The following is a 19,824-nucleotide window of genomic DNA, read 5'->3' as shown; positions in this document are numbered from 1 at the left end:
GCTACGTTTAGGTAGTGAGAATATCTGAGAAGCATTGAGAATGTTTGTAAATAGTAGTGAAAAAATAATGAAAAAGTAATAATAGAATAATGAATAGTAGGTAAAAAGTAATGAATCGTAAAAAAATAGGTAAAAAGTAATAATAAAGTAAAGAATAGTAGTGAGAGTACTTGAGATACTCTTGGTACCCAAACGTAACCTAAGCTAACAGGCTCAACAGGTAAAAATATGAACTCTCATCTCACAAAGGCTCGGTTAATGGCGATGCATGATAGTTTCAAAAAACAATACTTTATTTATGAGTTATGCAAAAGTATCATTAGCAAAAGTATCAATGGCAGATTTTTGCACCATATATATTAACGGAACTGGTTTTATAATTTTAAGTTTCATTGAGATAGAACATTACTAATACATATTCAAACTGCTAAAACAAGCCTAGCCATGCATATATGCACATCCAACCATAACCTTTTCCAGCATGGTTGCTCGACCTCATGGACAATGAGGGTTCCGACCAGGCCCTCCATAGTAAAAAACAGCCTCTGATTTAGGAGTCTCCGGGAAGTTGGTGGCGGTGTAGCAGTTGGGTTCCTCGGCGAAAACATCTACCCATTCAGGGTTCTTCAACCTTAGGTAACTATCCACAATCATGTACTGCCCAACATAAGCTGCTGATCCCATGCGCCCGGCTGCAAAATCCCCACTCCCCATGGCTGTTGCAGTGTGGGGCTGTTTCCGTTCACCTTCTTGCTATAAACATCTCCTCCCCATTCAATTGTGGTTGCACTTTTTTTCAAATAAGACAGGATAGGTCCCGGCCAATACCCTATTATATCCTGACTAGTGTGTAGCCACCAATTTCCGGTACTTGGATCCTAAAACAAAAAACACATAGGCCGGTGCAAGAAAAATTCTATTCAACAGCCTTACACTATACACATATTAAGAAAAAAATAAAAAAATAAATAAAAATATCCACTATTTGCAACGAAATTATCGTCGTTGTAGTCACGTTCTTAGCATCAAAATTATCATCAATTTTATGTCATATGCAAAATCAAGGGTTTAGATGCAAAGCATTTGTATAGATAACTCTGATCATCATGAAAAAGAGAGGGAGAGAATTTTTACATGGTCCATCATGAGGTTGATCTGATACTGCGGTCCATTTTTCTGTGACAAAGGTTGAAGAATTCCTCCTAATAAGATGGTTTCGCTAGTTTGTACGAACCCAGGGCAAACGAGGTTAATGCAACCTGTCTTTTCGTACCCATCCAACTGACAAAAAATGGACAAAACAAGAAGAAACCAATAAATTCTCATAAATTCGTAGCTAATTACCATTTGTTCCAAGAAGAAAGTATACTCACAGTCCAACGTGCAAAAAGCCGAGGCTCTGCACCACCAAATAATTTCGGGTTGACCTGAAAAAAAAAAAAAAAAAAAAAGTAGTGCACAGAATGTTAAACAGATTCATCGAGTAATGTTAAATATAATCTTAAAATATATAAATTTTATACATTTTTTTTGAAAAAAAATAAAATTTATTATTAAAAAATTAATTTTTTCATGTAATCTTCAAATGCACCCACTTTTTTCATAAAAAATACACAAAACTCGTATATCTTAAAATTATAAATATCATTTCCCTTAGTCAATTTGAGAGGTCAATTGATTTGCTTGGGTGAGTGCACAAACCATCCAGCCTGCTTCTACACTTTCAAAATTGATGCCGGGGGGTCCGTTCTTAATCCAAATTTGGCCAGTAGTATACTCATCGGCAGATTCAACTCTTGGACTCCAAGCATTTATTCCCCCTCTAGCTCCAACGTAATTGTATCCCTTTGTGACCAGAAATGCAGTCTGGTTCAAGAAACAATATCGCCAAACAAATCAGCACTGGATCAAGCTAAAAGGATCCATATATATATATATGTATGACAGTTCAAATTTATTGGTTGAGAGTTTGAATAAATTAATAAATGAGCATGTATATCATGTATTTGATTATATTTTCAAGACAAATTAGGTATAAACATTTAATTCGTTGGCAGCATGTGAAAATTACCGAATGATCGGGCATGGGAAAAATTGGGATTTTGGAGCCATTAAGATGAACAAAATGCCTACTTTGGCCATTTGTTGCTGCTGCGTTCACTGCCCAAGAAGTCCGAGGGCCATCCCTTCCGAAGTGCTCAAGGGAAGCAGCCCTCAACAAGTCTTCCTTTCGTATTCTGCGAATGGGAACGGTTCCCTCTGGACAACTTCCACTCTTTTGCCACGTCTGAGACAGCGCCGGAGCCGGAGGGGAGTCAACTTTTGTGCTTGAAGTCTCATCTTGGATAGTAAAGCTGGGTCTCATCTGCATTTGACATGGAACATTTGTTACGAGACTCAATGACAGTGTATTCTTATGGAATCACATATCCATATATTCCGGAACTATTTGATAATTACTCGGATAATTCAACTAAGATTTGAGTAAAAGAGACAAAAGGGTTATGATCATGAAAGCAAATGCACCTGAATAGTGTGGTTCCTTAATGCAGGATGATCAAAAGCAGGTTGTTTGTAGATATCCACGCAGTCGATAATCTCTCCATCTTCAGTCTGCAATAACCATTAAAGCACTGGTAGAAATCTTTGGATCATGACAAAAGCATTGGTAGAACACACATACCTTAATGCTCTTGAGTGCAGGTTTATTGAGAAGCTTCAGTTTCCTATTAACTTCTGATAAAGTTGTTGTAGCTTCAGCTTTCGCATCAACTTTACAACTCAAGACAAGCAAAGCCATTGAAAACAACAAAATCACTTTCTTTCTTTTCCCCATTCTCTCTCTCTCTCTCTCTCTCTCTCTCTCTCTATCACACACAAACAAACAACAGAATGTAATGAGAGTGGCGTTTAAGCCTTGAGAGATGGAGATATATAGAAGGTCAGGATAGTTAAACTCTTGCCATTATTTGTAGATTATACACAATTAATTAGAATGAACAATTCTGAAAAGAATCATTAATTACACAAAAACATAATATGTTTAATTGAGTTGACTAGTCATTAAAACTTAGTGTCAATAATTGATTCATCTGACTAATCTTACATATGTTTTCATATAAAAACAAAAGAAAAAATTTATTCATCATCTCATCTTCTATTATCCTTCCATCATCTCATGATATGATATTAAATAATAAGTTTACAAGTAAAATACAATAAATAATTTTCAATCACCTAATGCCATATCATAAAATGATGAAAAGATGATAGAAGTTAGGATAATAAGCAGTACTATTCAAAAACAAAAATATGAGCCGCAAAATTAAACTTTTTTTTTTCTAAACAAGATTGCGTATATTATAAATAAGTAAAGTATTACAAAATTTGGGGTGGATCTTTTCTACTATCAAGAAACACAACAGACATCTAGATAAAAGGTTAGTAGATATACAATTAAAAACAAGGTTGGTTGCTGCCTATTATGCTACAGAGTGCGCACATCAATTTGCAGATCGATGAATTTTGGCAAAATTTCAAAACCTTTGAGAGGGCAAAGATGTGCTTGATATCTTCAATGATGGGGTCAATGTGCCATTAAGTAGAGGTTTCTCTATTGTTTATGGCTCCTATTGCCAGCTGCGTATCTCCTTCAAAGCTGTAAAATTAAACTATACTAATTGAAACCAAACAAAAAAATGCTGTACGAATTCATTTTGTAAATAATTTATTTCAATTGTTTTCATTCTTGAGACAAAAAAGTCTTTAGCCAATACATTTTAATATTCGCGTCGATCCGTAAACCAGATACGAATGCGGCAAACGACTTAACCTGACAAGATACGATAAATAAGCATGTTAATTATGGGTCAACTAGCAAAATCAGTATAACATCAATAAATTTTATTTTTAAATTTTATAAATGTTTTGTCTTAAATGTCTTTTTTTTTTTTGTTGGGAATATGTGATATTAATATTCGTATTTGACTATGTAATATCTCAAACTATAAACTTGTTTTGTTAATATGTAATTTTATTTTATAAAAATATTAGTTTTTTTTATATATTAATGGTTTGGATATTGATAATAAAATATTTTACCATGAATCCAATTCTAATTGTATTTTTTTTTTTTGAAGCATTGTAAATTATTTATATATAGTTATTATTGTATTATATATGAAATTATATTAATTGAGTTAAAAAAAAAATATACGGGTCATTGAAACGGGTTCATGTTTGGGTTAACCCAATAAAATTAGTTAATTACTAAATCGGTTAAATGGGTCATGTCGAGTCACCCGTTAATTAAACAGGTTGGATTTGAGTTTTTAGGGCCGAACACCCTATTTAATTAAATGAGTTAGGTTTGAGTAAACTTATATAGTCTAATATTCATGACTTGTCATGACACGAATACGACTCACAAACACGAATTGATACCTCTACGTAAATGTTTTATTTTTTTTCACCAAAATGGGTTGGATTATAGAGTTTTTTTTTTTATAATTTATGTCAACTCTAGGATTTAGTTATTAAGATTTTGGCTGTTCATTTTTCAACTGAAAAAGGTTAAGTCTGAATACTCGAGACGGGGAACTAAAGAGATACCTTTAAGCCATATTAGTTAGTCCAACTCTACAATCTCAATAGGACTAATGCATACTTCCTTTAGCTGCTAGAGTTTAGAATGTAAGGGATTTATTAGATAAATAAATTGCAGTTTTATACATTTATTGAATATTTAATATTATCCAAAAAAACTCAAATAACTAACAATAAATATTATAGAACCATCTCTCAGTGTAAGCACAATAATTCGATTAAAACTAAACTCTAAAATATTTAATCCTTGGTATCATGATACTAATCAACATTTTAAACTCCTCAGCCATATTTGGAAACTGTCTTTAGCAGTCAATATCATTTTTGGGGTTTCTAATTAAGTCTTGATGAGTTTATAACTTTAATAAATATATAGTTAGAGAAATGCTATGTCAAGAAAATCTTACACCACACACCTCCATCTAATCAACATGTAATTTGTTATTTTTATCGTTCTATTTAAGCGCACAAATATTTAACCATTAAGATAAAACGACAAACATGAAAAATTAAATATTGATTAAGTGGAAGTGTGTGGTGGCTTCCGTGTAGAATTTCTCGTATAGTTAACAAGTCATTAAGTGTTTTTTTTTTTAATTTTTGTAGTTTATCGATATTTACTTAATCAAGCAGGATAAATTGATCAAAACAAAAAGATGAGAATGAAAATAAAAATATCAAGTACGTGGTGGAGCAAAACTAGATTAATCAAAGAGTGAAGAGAGATAGAAAATGAAAAAAAAAAAATTAACAGTGAAACTAAAAAGGGAGTAGTTTAGAATTTTTAACAAAATATAAAGGATATTATGCAGGTTTTGGTCAAGTTTTCATTAATCCTCACTCTCCTTCATCTCATTTCTCCTAAAGTTTGTACTATCCAATGAAGTAAACTCTACAACATTTATTATTAACAGTGTGAATTTTTTCGAACATGTACTATTGAAATAAGTCTCACTTCACATGTCTATCTCATGTATCTTATTGAAGAGCTCGAGTTTGACAAGAACTTAATGCCAAAGTATCTTTTTCCATTCCCTCCTATCTATTACATTCCAACTATAAAAAGGGATTATAACTGGTAGTTAAGTTTGGTACATTTATTTAACAAAAATGAGTCATGCTACATAGAAGTCTCACTCTGCACACTACTTAAAAATATGTAATTTTATTTTTTTATCTTCATATTTCACATTTCATAAAATATGAGGATAAAATCATATGTTTTTAAGTGATGTGCAGGAGTGTGAGGTTTACGTTTAGAATTTTTCAACAAAAATATAACAATCTCCAAAAATAACTTTTCATCAAATTACCATCCTAGCAGACATTATAAGTCCTTAATTATTGGCATATAAAATTTTTTCCAGGCCCTCCATAATAAAACTCAGGATCTTCAACATAATCACTCACATAATAAGCATCGTAACAGTTGAACTCATCCGCGTAAGTTTCAACCCAATCTGGGAACTTCAAGGCAGCAGAATTGTCATGAATTCGCATTCTTTTTATCCAACCTGAATTGCCCCAATTAGGGTCTGGGAAGTTTCCATTACCCATTGCTGTTGCAGTGTGGGGAGCATGACCCAGTTTGGAGCTGTATACTTCACCTCCCCACTCCACAGCTACTGCTTGGGAGCTCAAAGCTCTGAATAATTCAGGTGGCCAATATCCAATGTTGATTCTATCTCCATTCTGCAGCCACCAATTACCCGTTTTCGGATCCTAAAGTCAGAAGGTAAGATAGTAAATAGCAAGATGGTTAAACGAATGGTGAATAACATTACTCGAAAAGAAAAAAAAAAAAAAAAAAAAAAGGTAGAAGTAGTGAAGCTCATTTCCTCACCTTAAAGATGTAAATGGTTATTTGATATGGAAGTTCATCAGGCAATGAGATTGGATGAATTGCTGCTCCAAGAGCAATTATATGGCTGGTTTGAACAAAACCAGGACAAGTAAGATCAAAGCAACCTGTTGTCTTCGAACCATCAGCCTAAAAGAACAGAATTATCATATTTTTTACGTGTCTGTCTCCAAAGAAACTACTACAAAATCACTAAATGTGGAGTCCATATTCAAACTCAAGAACTCTAAACAAAAACACTCATCATTACATCTGATTTAGAGCTTTATGGTATTTTAACATATGGTTGCTGTAATTTACCGTCCAATATGCAAATAAACGACTCTGTCTATCCCCGTATATGCTTGGATTTACCTGAAGAGTAACAAATGGTTACATATTAAAGATATACACTGAGTTGAAAAGGCTAAAATACTTGAGGATTCATCATGATACACAAGTAAATACAACTATATTAGTAGTAGTGCAGCAACTCAAGGAACCCTAAGATGCTCAAGTAACTCTAGAGTGGTTATGCTAATTACCGCCCATCCAGCTTCAATGCTCTCAAAATCATTGTTAGGGCCATTGAGAAGACGAACTTCAGAAGTACTGTACTCATCATCCGACTCAACGTAGGGGTTCCAAACTTTGATATCTCCTTTTGCTCCCAAGTATCTGTAACCATATGTCACCAATATTGCCTTCTGATTCACATAACCCTGAGTCAGACTATCGAAAGAGCAATATTGCAGAAGTATTGTTATGAGGTGGCTTGAATTCTGATTGAACAGTGCAAGTGTCGTACGTTCGCTCGAGCGGAGGTTCACTCAGCTCGAGCGAAGTCAAACAGAGAGCTTCGCTCAACATTCGCTCGACGTTCAGCTCGAGCGAATTCAGACAGAGAACTTCGCTCAAGTATTGCTCGACATTCAGCTCGAGCAATATCCAAGTCAGAGAGCTTCGCTCGACCCTCGCTCGACACACAGCTCGAGCGAGTTCAGGCAGAGAGCTTCGCTCGACTCTCGCACAACTGTTTGCTTGAGCGAAGTACAGAATATCTACGTTCGCTCGACACTCGCTCGACGTTCGCTCGAGCCAATGTTCACAAAAGTGAATTCTCACTTTTTGCTATAAATATCAAACGGCGCCTCTCTCATTTGTGATTAAGGACTTCAGAATTCACATTTTGCTCTTGTTTAGTGTTTTCTTGAGAGAGAAGTCTAGAGAGAGTTTGAGAGATAACTTCCTTGTGAAGTTTTGTTGTATTGATTTGTACTCCATCTTTGTTGATAGTGAAATCTTCGATACCGACCCCACCAGTGGACGTAGGCTCGTTTTGAGTCGAACCACTTAATTCTTGGTGTTCTTTCAGTGTGATTGTCATCTATTTCTTTCGTTTAGTTCCGCTACTATACTTCGTGTTAGTCCCAGCTACACTTATTCCCAACAAACTGGTATCAGAGCTTTGCTCAGGATCTGGAGGGATGGCTATGGCTAAGTTCGAAGTGGAGAAATTTGACGGTCAGAACAGTTTCAGTCTATGGCGCATCAAGATGAAGGCTTTACTGCGACAACAGGGCTTGTCAAAAGTATTAGAAGCGTCAGTATCTGAAGATTCTCCGGCTCCTTCGAAAGAAGAAGAAGAAAAGGTACACAGTACTATTCTTTTGTCACTATCTGATGGAGTTTTAAGAGAGGTTGCTGATGAGGAAACAGCAATTGGTCTCTGGTCTGCACTTGAGAATCTGTACATGAAGAGATCTCTCACTAACCGGTTGTATTTGAAACAACGGTTATACACTCTAAAAATGAAGGAAGGTACTCTTATTTCTGAACACCTAGATGAGTTTAATAAACTCATTATGGATATGAGGAACATAGATATTAAGCTTGAAGAAGAAGATCAAGCGTTAATTATTTTATGTTCATTACCCACATCTTTTGAGAACTTTGTGAATTCCATGTTGTATGGTAGAAATACAATTTCCTTGGTAGATGTAAAGTCTGCTTTGAATTCTAAGGAGTTGAGGAATAAATTGAGTGTGAAGAACACTAATGAACAAGCTAGTGGTTTGTTTGTTAAGGGGTCCTCAAGCAGGGGTAGATCGAATGACAGGGGTTCAGAGAAGAATAAGGGGAAATCCAGGGGCAGTTCACAAACAACGTTCAGTAAGAAAAACGTCAAATGTCATTACTGCCATAAGTTTGGTCACTACAAGAACGAGTGTCCAAAATTGAAAAACAAAGAGGACGGCACTAGTTCATCTAATGCCGTTAGTGTTGCTGATGATAGGTCTAACGACCTAGATCTTGTTCTAGCAATAAGCGACTCCAATAGTCGCTTTAGTGACAAGTGGGTTTTGGACTCAGCTTGCACTTTCCATATGTGTCCCAAGAGGGACTGGTTCACTAACTATGAATCGGTCAACGGAGGTTCTGTTTTGTTAGGGAATGATATGGGTTGTAAAATTGCTGGAATTGGTTCAGTCAGAATCAAGATGTTTGATGGAATTGTCCGGACTTTGTCTAATGTTCGACATATTCCAGATTTGAAAAAGAATCTTATTTCTTTGGGTACTCTTGATTCTCTGGACTACAAGTACACTGGTGAAGGTGGAGCTATCAGAGTCAGTAAGGGCTCTATGGTTGTGATGAAAGGAGATAAGACAAATGGTCTTTATTTCCTTCAGGGCTCTACCGTGACAGGTGCAGCTGCAGTGTCAGTTTCTGATGATCCAGATTCAGATGTCACTCGTTTGTGGCATATGCGGTTGGGTCATATGAGTGAAAAGGGAATGTCAATTCTGAGTAAGCAGGGTTTGTTATGTGATCAGAAGATAGGGAAACTGGATTTCTGTGAGCATTGTGTGTTTGGCAAACAGTGCAAAGTTCAGTTCTCTACAGGGGTTCACAGAACCAAAAGTTCTGTGGACTACATTCATTCTGATCTTTGGGGCCCATCTTCTGTCCCGTCAAAAGGTGGAGCTCAATATTTGCTTACGTTCATTGATGATTTCTCTCGGAAGGTTTGGGTCTACTTTTTGAAGCAGAAAAGTGATGTGTTTGTCAACTTCAAACAGTGGAAAGCTTTGATTGAAAATCAGACGGGCAAGAAAATCAAGCGACTTCGCACTGACAACGGTATGGAGTTCTGCGGAGGTGAGTTTGATGAATTTTGCAAAAATGAGGGTATTGCCAGACATCGTACAGTTAGACATACTCTACAGCAAAATGGGGTAGCTGAACGGATGAACAGGACCCTCTTGGAGAGAGCTCGCAGCATGCTTTCTAATGCAGGCTTGGCTAAGGATTTCTGGGCTGAAGCAATCAACACGGCCTGTTACTTGGTCAATCGCTCTCCAGCCACAGTGATTGGTTTGAAGACTCCAAATGAGGTATGGTCTGATACTCCTGCTGATTATTCAAATTTGAAAATTTTTGGATGTCCTGCATATTTTCATGTTAATGATGGAAAACTTGAGCCAAGGGCAAAGAAGGGCATATTCATTGGGTATGCCAGTGGGGTGAAGGGATTCAGGTTGTGGTGTACTGATCCTAGATCACCCAAGTTTGTAATCAGTAGGGATGTCACTTTTGATGAAAAATCCATGCTTAGACCGAGGAAGGAGAATTCTGAGTCTACAGGACAAGAACAGGATGTTAGAAAGCAGGTGGAGTTTCAGGTGGAAGCATCACAAGGGCTGCCCAACAGTGCCCAAGATCATGCGATTGAAGATGAGCATGATTCTGATTCAAGTAGCGGCGCACAAGGTGAGCAAGACTACAGTATAGCGACTGGTAGACAGAGGAGGCAGATTAGACCACCTCAGAGATATGCTCATGCAGATATGGTTATGTATGCTCTTACTACGGCAGAGAATTTTGTTGGTCAGGAACCTTCCAGTTATTCAGAAGCTGTCAAGAGCGTAGAATCTGCACAGTGGTGCGCAGCTATGACTGAAGAGATTGAGTCTCTTCACAAAAACCAAACATGGAATTTGGTTCTGTTGCCAAAGAAGGTAAAGACTGTTGGCTGCAAATGGGTTTTCAAAAGAAAAGAGGGAATCCAGGGTGATACAGATGCAAGGTACAAGGCACGCTTAGTTGCTAAGGGCTTCAGTCAGAGAGAAGGCATTGACTTCACTGAAGTCTTCTCTCCAGTGGTGAAACACAGTTCGATCAGATTGCTACTAGCTTTAGTAGCATTGTATGACTTAGAGCTACAGCAACTTGATGTTAAAACAGCGTTCCTACATGGTGAACTTGAAGAGACCATTTACATGCATCAGCCAGAGGGATTCATTGTTGAAAACAAGGAAGATCATGTGTGCAGATTGAAGAAGTCTTTATATGGTTTGAAGCAGTCGCCAAGGCAATGGTATAAGCGGTTTGATTCCTTTATGATTGATCATGGTTATTTGAGAAGTAACTATGATAGTTGTGTTTATCATAAGGAATTATCTGATAAGTCTTTCATTTATTTGCTATTATATGTTGATGATATGCTTATTGCTGCCAGAAGCATATTTGACATAGGTTTGTTAAAGACCCAACTCAGAAATGAGTTTGAAATGAAAGACTTAGGTGCTGCAAAGAAGATTTTGGGAATGGAAATCTTCAGAGATAGGAAAGCTGGAAAGTTGTACTTGTCCCAGGGAAAGTATATTGAGAAAGTGCTTCAGAGATTTGGGATGTTTGATTCCAAACCAGTAAATACACCACTTGCTACGCACTTTAAGCTTTCAGCTTGCCTATCTCCTCAGACAGATGAAGAGGAACAGTCCATGGCTAGTGTTCCTTATTCAAATGCAGTTGGCAGCATCATGTATGCAATGGTTTGCACCCGCCCAGACATTTCACAGGCAGTGAGCGTAGTTAGCAGGTATATGGCTAACCCAGGTAAGACTCATTGGCAGGCTGTGAAATGGATACTCAGGTATTTGAGGGGAACCCTGAACTTTGGGTTAATATTTGATAGAGATGTCGATCTCAGTCCCAAAGTTACTGGTTTTGTTGATTCAGATTATGCTGGAGACTTAGATAAAAGAAGATCATTGACAGGTTATGTTTTCACTCTGTGTGGGTAAGCTATTAGTTGGAAAGCAACACTGCAATCCACTGTTGCTTTATCAACTACCGAAGCAGAGTACATGGCAGCAGCAGAGGCTGTTAAGGAGGCCATTTGGTTGAAAGGCTTGGTCAATGACTTGGGTTTACAACAAGATAGGATCTCAGTATTCTGTGACAGTCAGAGTGCAATACATTTGACCAAAAATCAAATGTATCATGAAAGAACGAAGCACATTGATGTCAGGTACCATTTTCTCAGAGAGATTGTTATAAAGGGTGCTATACAGATTCTGAAGATTGCTACTACAGAGAATCCAGCAGATATGATGACTAAGCCAGTTGCAGTATACAAGTTCAAACTTTGTTTGGACTTGATTGGTGTTCGCATTTTGTTATTCCCGTAAGGGATTTGGTGGTGGTGGGATTGGTTTTGTGGTCGGAGGTTTTTTGGTGTTTTGGCAGAGTTCAAGCCAAGGTGGAGATTTGTTATGAGGTGGCTTGAATTCTGATTGAACAGTGCAAGTGTCGTACGTTCGCTCGAGCGGAGGTTCACTCAGCTCGAGCGAAGTCAAACAGAGAGCTTCGCTCAACATTCGCTCGACGTTCAGCTCGAGCGAATTCAGACAGAGAACTTCGCTCAAGTATTGCTCGACATTCAGCTCGAGCAATATCCAAGTCAGAGAGCTTCGCTCGACCCTCGCTCGACACACAGCTCGAGCGAGTTCAGGCAGAGAGCTTCGCTCGACTCTCGCACAACTGTTTGCTTGAGCGAAGTACAGAATATCTACGTTCGCTCGACACTCGCTCGACGTTCGCTCGAGCCAATGTTCACAAAAGTGAATTCTCACTTTTTGCTATAAATATCAAACGGCGCCTCTCTCATTTGTGATTAAGGACTTCAGAATTCACATTTTGCTCTTGTTTAGTGTTTTCTTGAGAGAGAAGTCTAGAGAGAGTTTGAGAGATAACTTCCTTGTGAAGTTTTGTTGTATTGATTTGTACTCCATCTTTGTTGATAGTGAAATCTTCGATACCGACCCCACCAGTGGACGTAGGCTCGTTTTGAGTCGAACCACTTAATTCTTGGTGTTCTTTCTGTGTGATTGTCATCTATTTCTTTCGTTTAGTTCCGCTACTATACTTCGTGTTAGTCCCAGCTACACTTATTCCCAACAAACTGGTATCAGAGCTTTGCTCAGGATCTGGAGGGATGGCTATGGCTAAGTTCGAAGTGGAGAAATTTGACGGTCAGAACAGTTTCAGTCTATGGCGCATCAAGATGAAGGCTTTACTGCGACAACAGGGCTTGTCAAAAGTATTAGAAGCGTCAGTATCTGAAGATTCTCCGGCTCCTTCGAAAGAAGAAGAAGAAAAGGTACACAGTACTATTCTTTTGTCACTATCTGATGGAGTTTTAAGAGAGGTTGCTGATGAGGAAACAGCAATTGGTCTCTGGTCTGCACTTGAGAATCTGTACATGAAGAGATCTCTCACTAACCGGTTGTATTTGAAACAACGGTTATACACTCTAAAAATGAAGGAAGGTACTCTTATTTCTGAACACCTAGATGAGTTTAATAAACTCATTATGGATATGAGGAACATAGATATTAAGCTTGAAGAAGAAGATCAAGCGTTAATTATTTTATGTTCATTACCCACATCTTTTGAGAACTTTGTGAATTCCATGTTGTATGGTAGAAATACAATTTCCTTGGTAGATGTAAAGTCTGCTTTGAATTCTAAGGAGTTGAGGAATAAATTGAGTGTGAAGAACACTAATGAACAAGCTAGTGGTTTGTTTGTTAAGGGGTCCTCAAGCAGGGGTAGATCGAATGACAGGGGTTCAGAGAAGAATAAGGGGAAATCCAGGGGCAGTTCACAAACAACGTTCAGTAAGAAAAACGTCAAATGTCATTACTGCCATAAGTTTGGTCACTACAAGAACGAGTGTCCAAAATTGAAAAACAAAGAGGACGGCACTAGTTCATCTAATGCCGTTAGTGTTGCTGATGATAGGTCTAACGACCTAGATCTTGTTCTAGCAATAAGCGACTCCAATAGTCGCTTTAGTGACAAGTGGGTTTTGGACTCAGCTTGCACTTTCCATATGTGTCCCAAGAGGGACTGGTTCACTAACTATGAATCGGTCAACGGAGGTTCTGTTTTGTTAGGGAATGATATGGGTTGTAAAATTGCTGGAATTGGTTCAGTCAGAATCAAGATGTTTGATGGAATTGTCCGGACTTTGTCTAATGTTCGACATATTCCAGATTTGAAAAAGAATCTTATTTCTTTGGGTACTCTTGATTCTCTGGACTACAAGTACACTGGTGAAGGTGGAGCTATCAGAGTCAGTAAGGGCTCTATGGTTGTGATGAAAGGAGATAAGACAAATGGTCTTTATTTCCTTCAGGGCTCTACCGTGACAGGTGCAGCTGCAGTGTCAGTTTCTGATGATCCAGATTCAGATGTCACTCGTTTGTGGCATATGCGGTTGGGTCATATGAGTGAAAAGGGAATGTCAATTCTGAGTAAGCAGGGTTTGTTATGTGATCAGAAGATAGGGAAACTGGATTTCTGTGAGCATTGTGTGTTTGGCAAACAGTGCAAAGTTCAGTTCTCTACAGGGGTTCACAGAACCAAAAGTTCTGTGGACTACATTCATTCTGATCTTTGGGGCCCATCTTCTGTCCCGTCAAAAGGTGGAGCTCAATATTTGCTTACGTTCATTGATGATTTCTCTCGGAAGGTTTGGGTCTACTTTTTGAAGCAGAAAAGTGATGTGTTTGTCAACTTCAAACAGTGGAAAGCTTTGATTGAAAATCAGACGGGCAAGAAAATCAAGCGACTTCGCACTGACAACGGTATGGAGTTCTGCGGAGGTGAGTTTGATGAATTTTGCAAAAATGAGGGTATTGCCAGACATCGTACAGTTAGACATACTCTACAGCAAAATGGGGTAGCTGAACGGATGAACAGGACCCTCTTGGAGAGAGCTCGCAGCATGCTTTCTAATGCAGGCTTGGCTAAGGATTTCTGGGCTGAAGCAATCAACACGGCCTGTTACTTGGTCAATCGCTCTCCAGCCACAGTGATTGGTTTGAAGACTCCAAATGAGGTATGGTCTGATACTCCTGCTGATTATTCAAATTTGAAAATTTTTGGATGTCCTGCATATTTTCATGTTAATGATGGAAAACTTGAGCCAAGGGCAAAGAAGGGCATATTCATTGGGTATGCCAGTGGGGTGAAGGGATTCAGGTTGTGGTGTACTGATCCTAGATCACCCAAGTTTGTAATCAGTAGGGATGTCACTTTTGATGAAAAATCCATGCTTAGACCGAGGAAGGAGAATTCTGAGTCTACAGGACAAGAACAGGATGTTAGAAAGCAGGTGGAGTTTCAGGTGGAAGCATCACAAGGGCTGCCCAACAGTGCCCAAGATCATGCGATTGAAGATGAGCATGATTCTGATTCAAGTAGCGGTGCACAAGGTGAGCAAGACTACAGTATAGCGACTGGTAGACAGAGGAGGCAGATTAGACCACCTCAGAGATATGCTCATGCAGATATGGTTATGTATGCTCTTACTACGGCAGAGAATTTTGTTGGTCAGGAACCTTCCAGTTATTCAGAAGCTGTCAAGAGCGTAGAATCTGCACAGTGGTGCGCAGCTATGACTGAAGAGATTGAGTCTCTTCACAAAAACCAAACATGGAATTTGGTTCTGTTGCCAAAGAAGGTAAAGACTGTTGGCTGCAAATGGGTTTTCAAAAGAAAAGAGGGAATCCAGGGTGATACAGATGCAAGGTACAAGGCACGCTTAGTTGCTAAGGGCTTCAGTCAGAGAGAAGGCATTGACTTCACTGAAGTCTTCTCTCCAGTGGTGAAACACAGTTCGATCAGATTGCTACTAGCTTTAGTAGCATTGTATGACTTAGAGCTACAGCAACTTGATGTTAAAACAGCGTTCCTACATGGTGAACTTGAAGAGACCATTTACATGCATCAGCCAGAGGGATTCATTGTTGAAAACAAGGAAGATCATGTGTGCAGATTGAAGAAGTCTTTATATGGTTTGAAGCAGTCGCCAAGGCAATGGTATAAGCGGTTTGATTCCTTTATGATTGATCATGGTTATTTGAGAAGTAACTATGATAGTTGTGTTTATCATAAGGAATTATCTGATAAGTCTTTCATTTATTTGCTATTATATGTTGATGATATGCTTATTGCTGCCAGAAGCATATTTGACATAGGTTTGTTAAAGACCCAACTCAGAAATGAGTTTGAAATGAAAGACTTAGGTGCTGCAAAGAAGATTTTGGGAATGGAAATCTTCAGAGATAGGAAAGCTGGAAAGTTGTACTTGTCCCAGGGAAAGTATATTGAGAAAGTGCTTCAGAGATTTGGGATGTTTGATTCCAAACCAGTAAATACACCACTTGCTACGCACTTTAAGCTTTCAGCTTGCCTATCTCCTCAGACAGATGAAGAGGAACAGTCCATGGCTAGTGTTCCTTATTCAAATGCAGTTGGCAGCATCATGTATGCAATGGTTTGCACCCGCCCAGACATTTCACAGGCAGTGAGCGTAGTTAGCAGGTATATGGCTAACCCAGGTAAGACTCATTGGCAGGCTGTGAAATGGATACTCAGGTATTTGAGGGGAACCCTGAACTTTGGGTTAATATTTGATAGAGATGTCGATCTCAGTCCCAAAGTTACTGGTTTTGTTGATTCAGATTATGCTGGAGACTTAGATAAAAGAAGATCATTGACAGGTTATGTTTTCACTCTGTGTGGGTAAGCTATTAGTTGGAAAGCAACACTGCAATCCACTGTTGCTTTATCAACTACCGAAGCAGAGTACATGGCAGCAGCAGAGGCTGTTAAGGAGGCCATTTGGTTGAAAGGCTTGGTCAATGACTTGGGTTTACAACAAGATAGGATCTCAGTATTCTGTGACAGTCAGAGTGCAATACATTTGACCAAAAATCAAATGTATCATGAAAGAACGAAGCACATTGATGTCAGGTACCATTTTCTCAGAGAGATTGTTATAAAGGGTGCTATACAGATTCTGAAGATTGCTACTACAGAGAATCCAGCAGATATGATGACTAAGCCAGTTGCAGTATACAAGTTCAAACTTTGTTTGGACTTGATTGGTGTTCGCATTTTGTTATTCCCGTAAGGGATTTGGTGGTGGTGGGATTGGTTTTGTGGTCGGAGGTTTTTTGGTGTTTTGGCAGAGTTCAAGCCAAGGTGGAGATTTGTTATGAGGTGGCTTGAATTCTGATTGAACAGTGCAAGTGTCGTACGTTCGCTCGAGCGGAGGTTCACTCAGCTCGAGCGAAGTCAAACAGAGAGCTTCGCTCAACATTCGCTCGACGTTCAGCTCGAGCGAATTCAGACAGAGAACTTCGCTCAAGTATTGCTCGACATTCAGCTCGAGCAATATCCAAGTCAGAGAGCTTCGCTCGACCCTCGCTCGACACACAGCTCGAGCGAGTTCAGGCAGAGAGCTTCGCTCGACTCTCGCACAACTGTTTGCTTGAGCGAAGTACAGAATATCTACGTTCGCTCGACACTCGCTCGACGTTCGCTCGAGCCAATGTTCACAAAAGTGAATTCTCACTTTTTGCTATAAATATCAAACGGCGCCTCTCTCATTTGTGATTAAGGACTTCAGAATTCACATTTTGCTCTTGTTTAGTGTTTTCTTGAGAGAGAAGTCTAGAGAGAGTTTGAGAGATAACTTCCTTGTGAAGTTTTGTTGTATTGATTTGTACTCCATCTTTGTTGATAGTGAAATCTTCGATACCGACCCCACCAGTGGACGTAGGCTCGTTTTGAGTCGAACCACTTAATTCTTGGTGTTCTTTCTGTGTGATTGTCATCTATTTCTTTCGTTTAGTTCCGCTACTATACTTCGTGTTAGTCCCAGCTACACTTATTCCCAACAAGTATTTTAGAATAAAAAAATGTTTGTGGGGAACAGAAAGAAACTGTAATTCTCAAAATTGAGAGTGAGGCTCAGTACCGAGTGATTCATTTGTAGAAGGTTTGAGTTCTGACTGCCATTTAGCTGAGCAACTTGATGTAGAAAGCTTGGTTTCTTCCTTCCATAGTTCTCAACTGAATTGCCAGCTTTAAGTAGATCACTTCTTCGAATCCTTCTAATGGGGATTGTTCCCTTGGGACAGCTTCCACTTTTCTGCCATAGTTGTGATGTAACAGTCACGGAAGAGACTTCATGATCCCATTTTGACATTGTTTTGGTCTCGCTTGGATCATAGCTAGGTGTCATCTACAAGAAGAGCCAATGATGTGAGTCCAAGCAATGCTACCTAATCTTACAAAAGAGTTTTTTTACTTGTATATCTGGAAAGAGGACACACACCTACACTGTTAATATGAAAGGATTTGATTTGCAGGATAATTTAATTTTTAATTTCTTTTACAAATTAAATCTTGTCATGCTAGCAGTGTAGAAAATGATATGTATATACACACATGAGCACACACCCAAGAAAGGTAATAGGGGGACCTGAATGGTGTGATTCCTTAAAGCAGGATGCTCAAGGGCTGGCTGCTTATAGATGTCTATGCAATCAATAGTATCTCCATCTGCACTCTATACACCAGTATAATTAAGCATACTTTCCAGATTCCGCCAAAAATTGAAGCAAAAGTTAAACCAATAAGTCCATTTTGGAATGCTGGTGATGAGCTTTCAAATAGTATTTTTTCAAACAATATTTTTCAAACCCCCCTTTTCAAAAGCTGTATCAATTTTTCTCAAGCCTTTTAACCTCTGGCCAAGAGCTTAACAAATCATTCCAACAAGGGAAGAAAAAGAAAAGGAAGGAAGAGTTAACAAGAACAAAAGTACATGTATACTTGTTACTGCATGCCTGTTGATGCGATTTATTTTCCTTTCAACTTCCAAAACTTTCTGCCTAGAGACTGTCTTACCATTCACAACACCCTGAAAAACTTGACCATGTCTTTGAACTTCAAACTATGAGAACAGAACCTTTTTCCCATTTTTTTTTATCTATCCCCACAAGAAACTTCTTCAATTTGACACTAACTTCAAAAAAACATTGATCCTTGAAACTCTTCTAATGGAAAATTTATGAAAGTATCTTTCAAAGTAGCTTAATGTCCCGGCATCCAACAAGGAACATTTTATGAAGCTGTCAGTGCAGGCAGTACTTAGTCATTCTAAAACCAAATACCATATGTAGTTTGGATTACAGTTTAGACGTTCAAATGTATTGGTGATATGGAGGGAGTAGGGACAATATCATCAAAGTTTGCATGATTCACCTTTCCAATCATCAGATTTTCATTTACATCTTCAAATTTCAAAATGCAATATGGATCTTACAAGAACACATGAATGAATCTCAGTCGTCATAGAATTGGTGCTGTGTTGTTTTTTTTTTATTTAAAAAAGGGTCTCTGAAAAGGTTAGTATCAATATAATGTTATTAAAATTGAACTTTGCTTATATTTTTCTATGTTAAAATATTATGTAAAATTAGAAGAAAAAAATGATCTCAAATAAATAATGAAACAAAAACTATACCCTTTATATGGTTCAACGGGCGATATCATTAATCATAACAAGGTACAACATAAAGCCTCAAAGTTACAAAGAACAAATTACAACATAAAATCGCAGAGTTACATGAAACAAGTTACACCATACAGAGTTACTTGCTACAAAACTGATGTTTTTTGGGACAAAAACAGTATTTATGTTGTAGTGAGAGGTATATATAATTGGATTGAGAACAAACTTGGCATGGAAATAGGTAACACAATGAATGATGAAGGAAAAGAACACACATACCTTAATGCTCTTGACTGCTGGCTTATTGAGAAGCTTCAGTTTCCTATTAACTTCTGATAAAGTTTTTGTAGCTTCAGCTTTCACATCAACTACACAACTGAAGACAAGCAAAGCCATTGAAAACAACAAAATCACTATCTTTCTTTTCCCCATTCTCTCTCTGTCTCTCTCTCTCTCTCTCACAAACAAACAAACAGAATGTAATGAGAGTGGCGTTTAAGCTTGAGAGATGGAGATATATAGAAGGTCAGGATAGTTAAACTCTTGCCATTATTTGTAGATTATTGGATATACACAATTAATTAGAAGGAACAATTCTGGAAAGAGAGATGTCACCAAAACAGATATAATTACGAGCCTGGCTCAGCAATCAATTAACATGAAGGATCGGAGGTGGCTCATTAATTACACAAAAACATAATATGTTTAATTGAGT

The 19,824-nt window shown here is 38.1% G+C and overlaps 2 protein-coding genes across 2 annotated transcripts; both read right to left on the bottom strand.

Moving 5' to 3' along the window:
- Positions 1–349: 349 nt before the first annotated feature.
- LOC121243392 lies at positions 350–2,862 on the bottom strand. Its single transcript, XM_041141508.1, has 7 exons — positions 2,684–2,862; positions 2,527–2,613; positions 2,072–2,365; positions 1,702–1,866; positions 1,374–1,427; positions 1,135–1,281; positions 350–878 (listed from the first exon to the last, which is right to left on the bottom strand). The coding sequence occupies exons 1-7, from the start codon at positions 2,834–2,836 to the stop codon at positions 651–653; spliced, it is 1,128 nt and encodes a 375-aa protein (XP_040997442.1). The 5' UTR covers positions 2,837–2,862; the 3' UTR covers positions 350–650.
- A 3,021-nt stretch (positions 2,863–5,883) lies between these two features.
- LOC121243390 lies at positions 5,884–19,591 on the bottom strand. The gene is made up of 7 exons (XM_041141506.1): positions 19,389–19,591; positions 18,075–18,161; positions 17,568–17,834; positions 6,991–7,152; positions 6,767–6,820; positions 6,449–6,595; positions 5,884–6,327 (listed from the first exon to the last, which is right to left on the bottom strand). Exons 1-7 carry the CDS (start codon positions 19,539–19,541, stop codon positions 5,947–5,949), a joined length of 1,251 nt encoding a protein of 416 aa, XP_040997440.1. The 5' UTR covers positions 19,542–19,591; the 3' UTR covers positions 5,884–5,946.
- Positions 19,592–19,824: the final 233 nt, after the last annotated feature.

Source organism: Juglans microcarpa x Juglans regia, chromosome 8D (genome assembly GCF_004785595.1).
Source record: "Juglans microcarpa x Juglans regia isolate MS1-56 chromosome 8D, Jm3101_v1.0, whole genome shotgun sequence".
Taxonomy (NCBI): Eukaryota; Viridiplantae; Streptophyta; class Magnoliopsida; order Fagales; family Juglandaceae; genus Juglans; species Juglans microcarpa x Juglans regia.
Note: the sequence above shows the minus strand (reverse complement) of the source record. Positions and strands in the feature narration are given on the sequence as shown.

Excerpts from the sequence above, each read along its gene's own strand:
- LOC121243390 (XM_041141506.1), bottom strand. The coding sequence starts at position 19,541 with ATGGGGAAAAGAAAGATAGTGATTTTGTTGTTTTCAATGGCTTTGCTT. Across the intron at positions 6,821-6,990 it reads GCATTGAAGCTGGATGGGCG|GTAAATCCAAGCATATACGG; the intron begins GTAATTAGCATA and ends GTTACTCTTCAG. Across the intron at positions 6,328-6,448 it reads TAACCATTTACATCTTTAAG|GATCCGAAAACGGGTAATTG; the intron begins GTGAGGAAATGA and ends TTCTGACTTTAG.
- LOC121243392 (XM_041141508.1), bottom strand. The coding sequence starts at position 2,836 with ATGGGGAAAAGAAAGAAAGTGATTTTGTTGTTTTCAATGGCTTTGCTT. Across the intron at positions 2,366-2,526 it reads TAAGGAACCACACTATTCAG|ATGAGACCCAGCTTTACTAT; the intron begins GTGCATTTGCTT and ends TGTCAAATGCAG. Across the intron at positions 1,428-1,701 it reads GTGTAGAAGCAGGCTGGATG|GTCAACCCGAAATTATTTGG; the intron begins GTTTGTGCACTC and ends TTTTTTTTTCAG.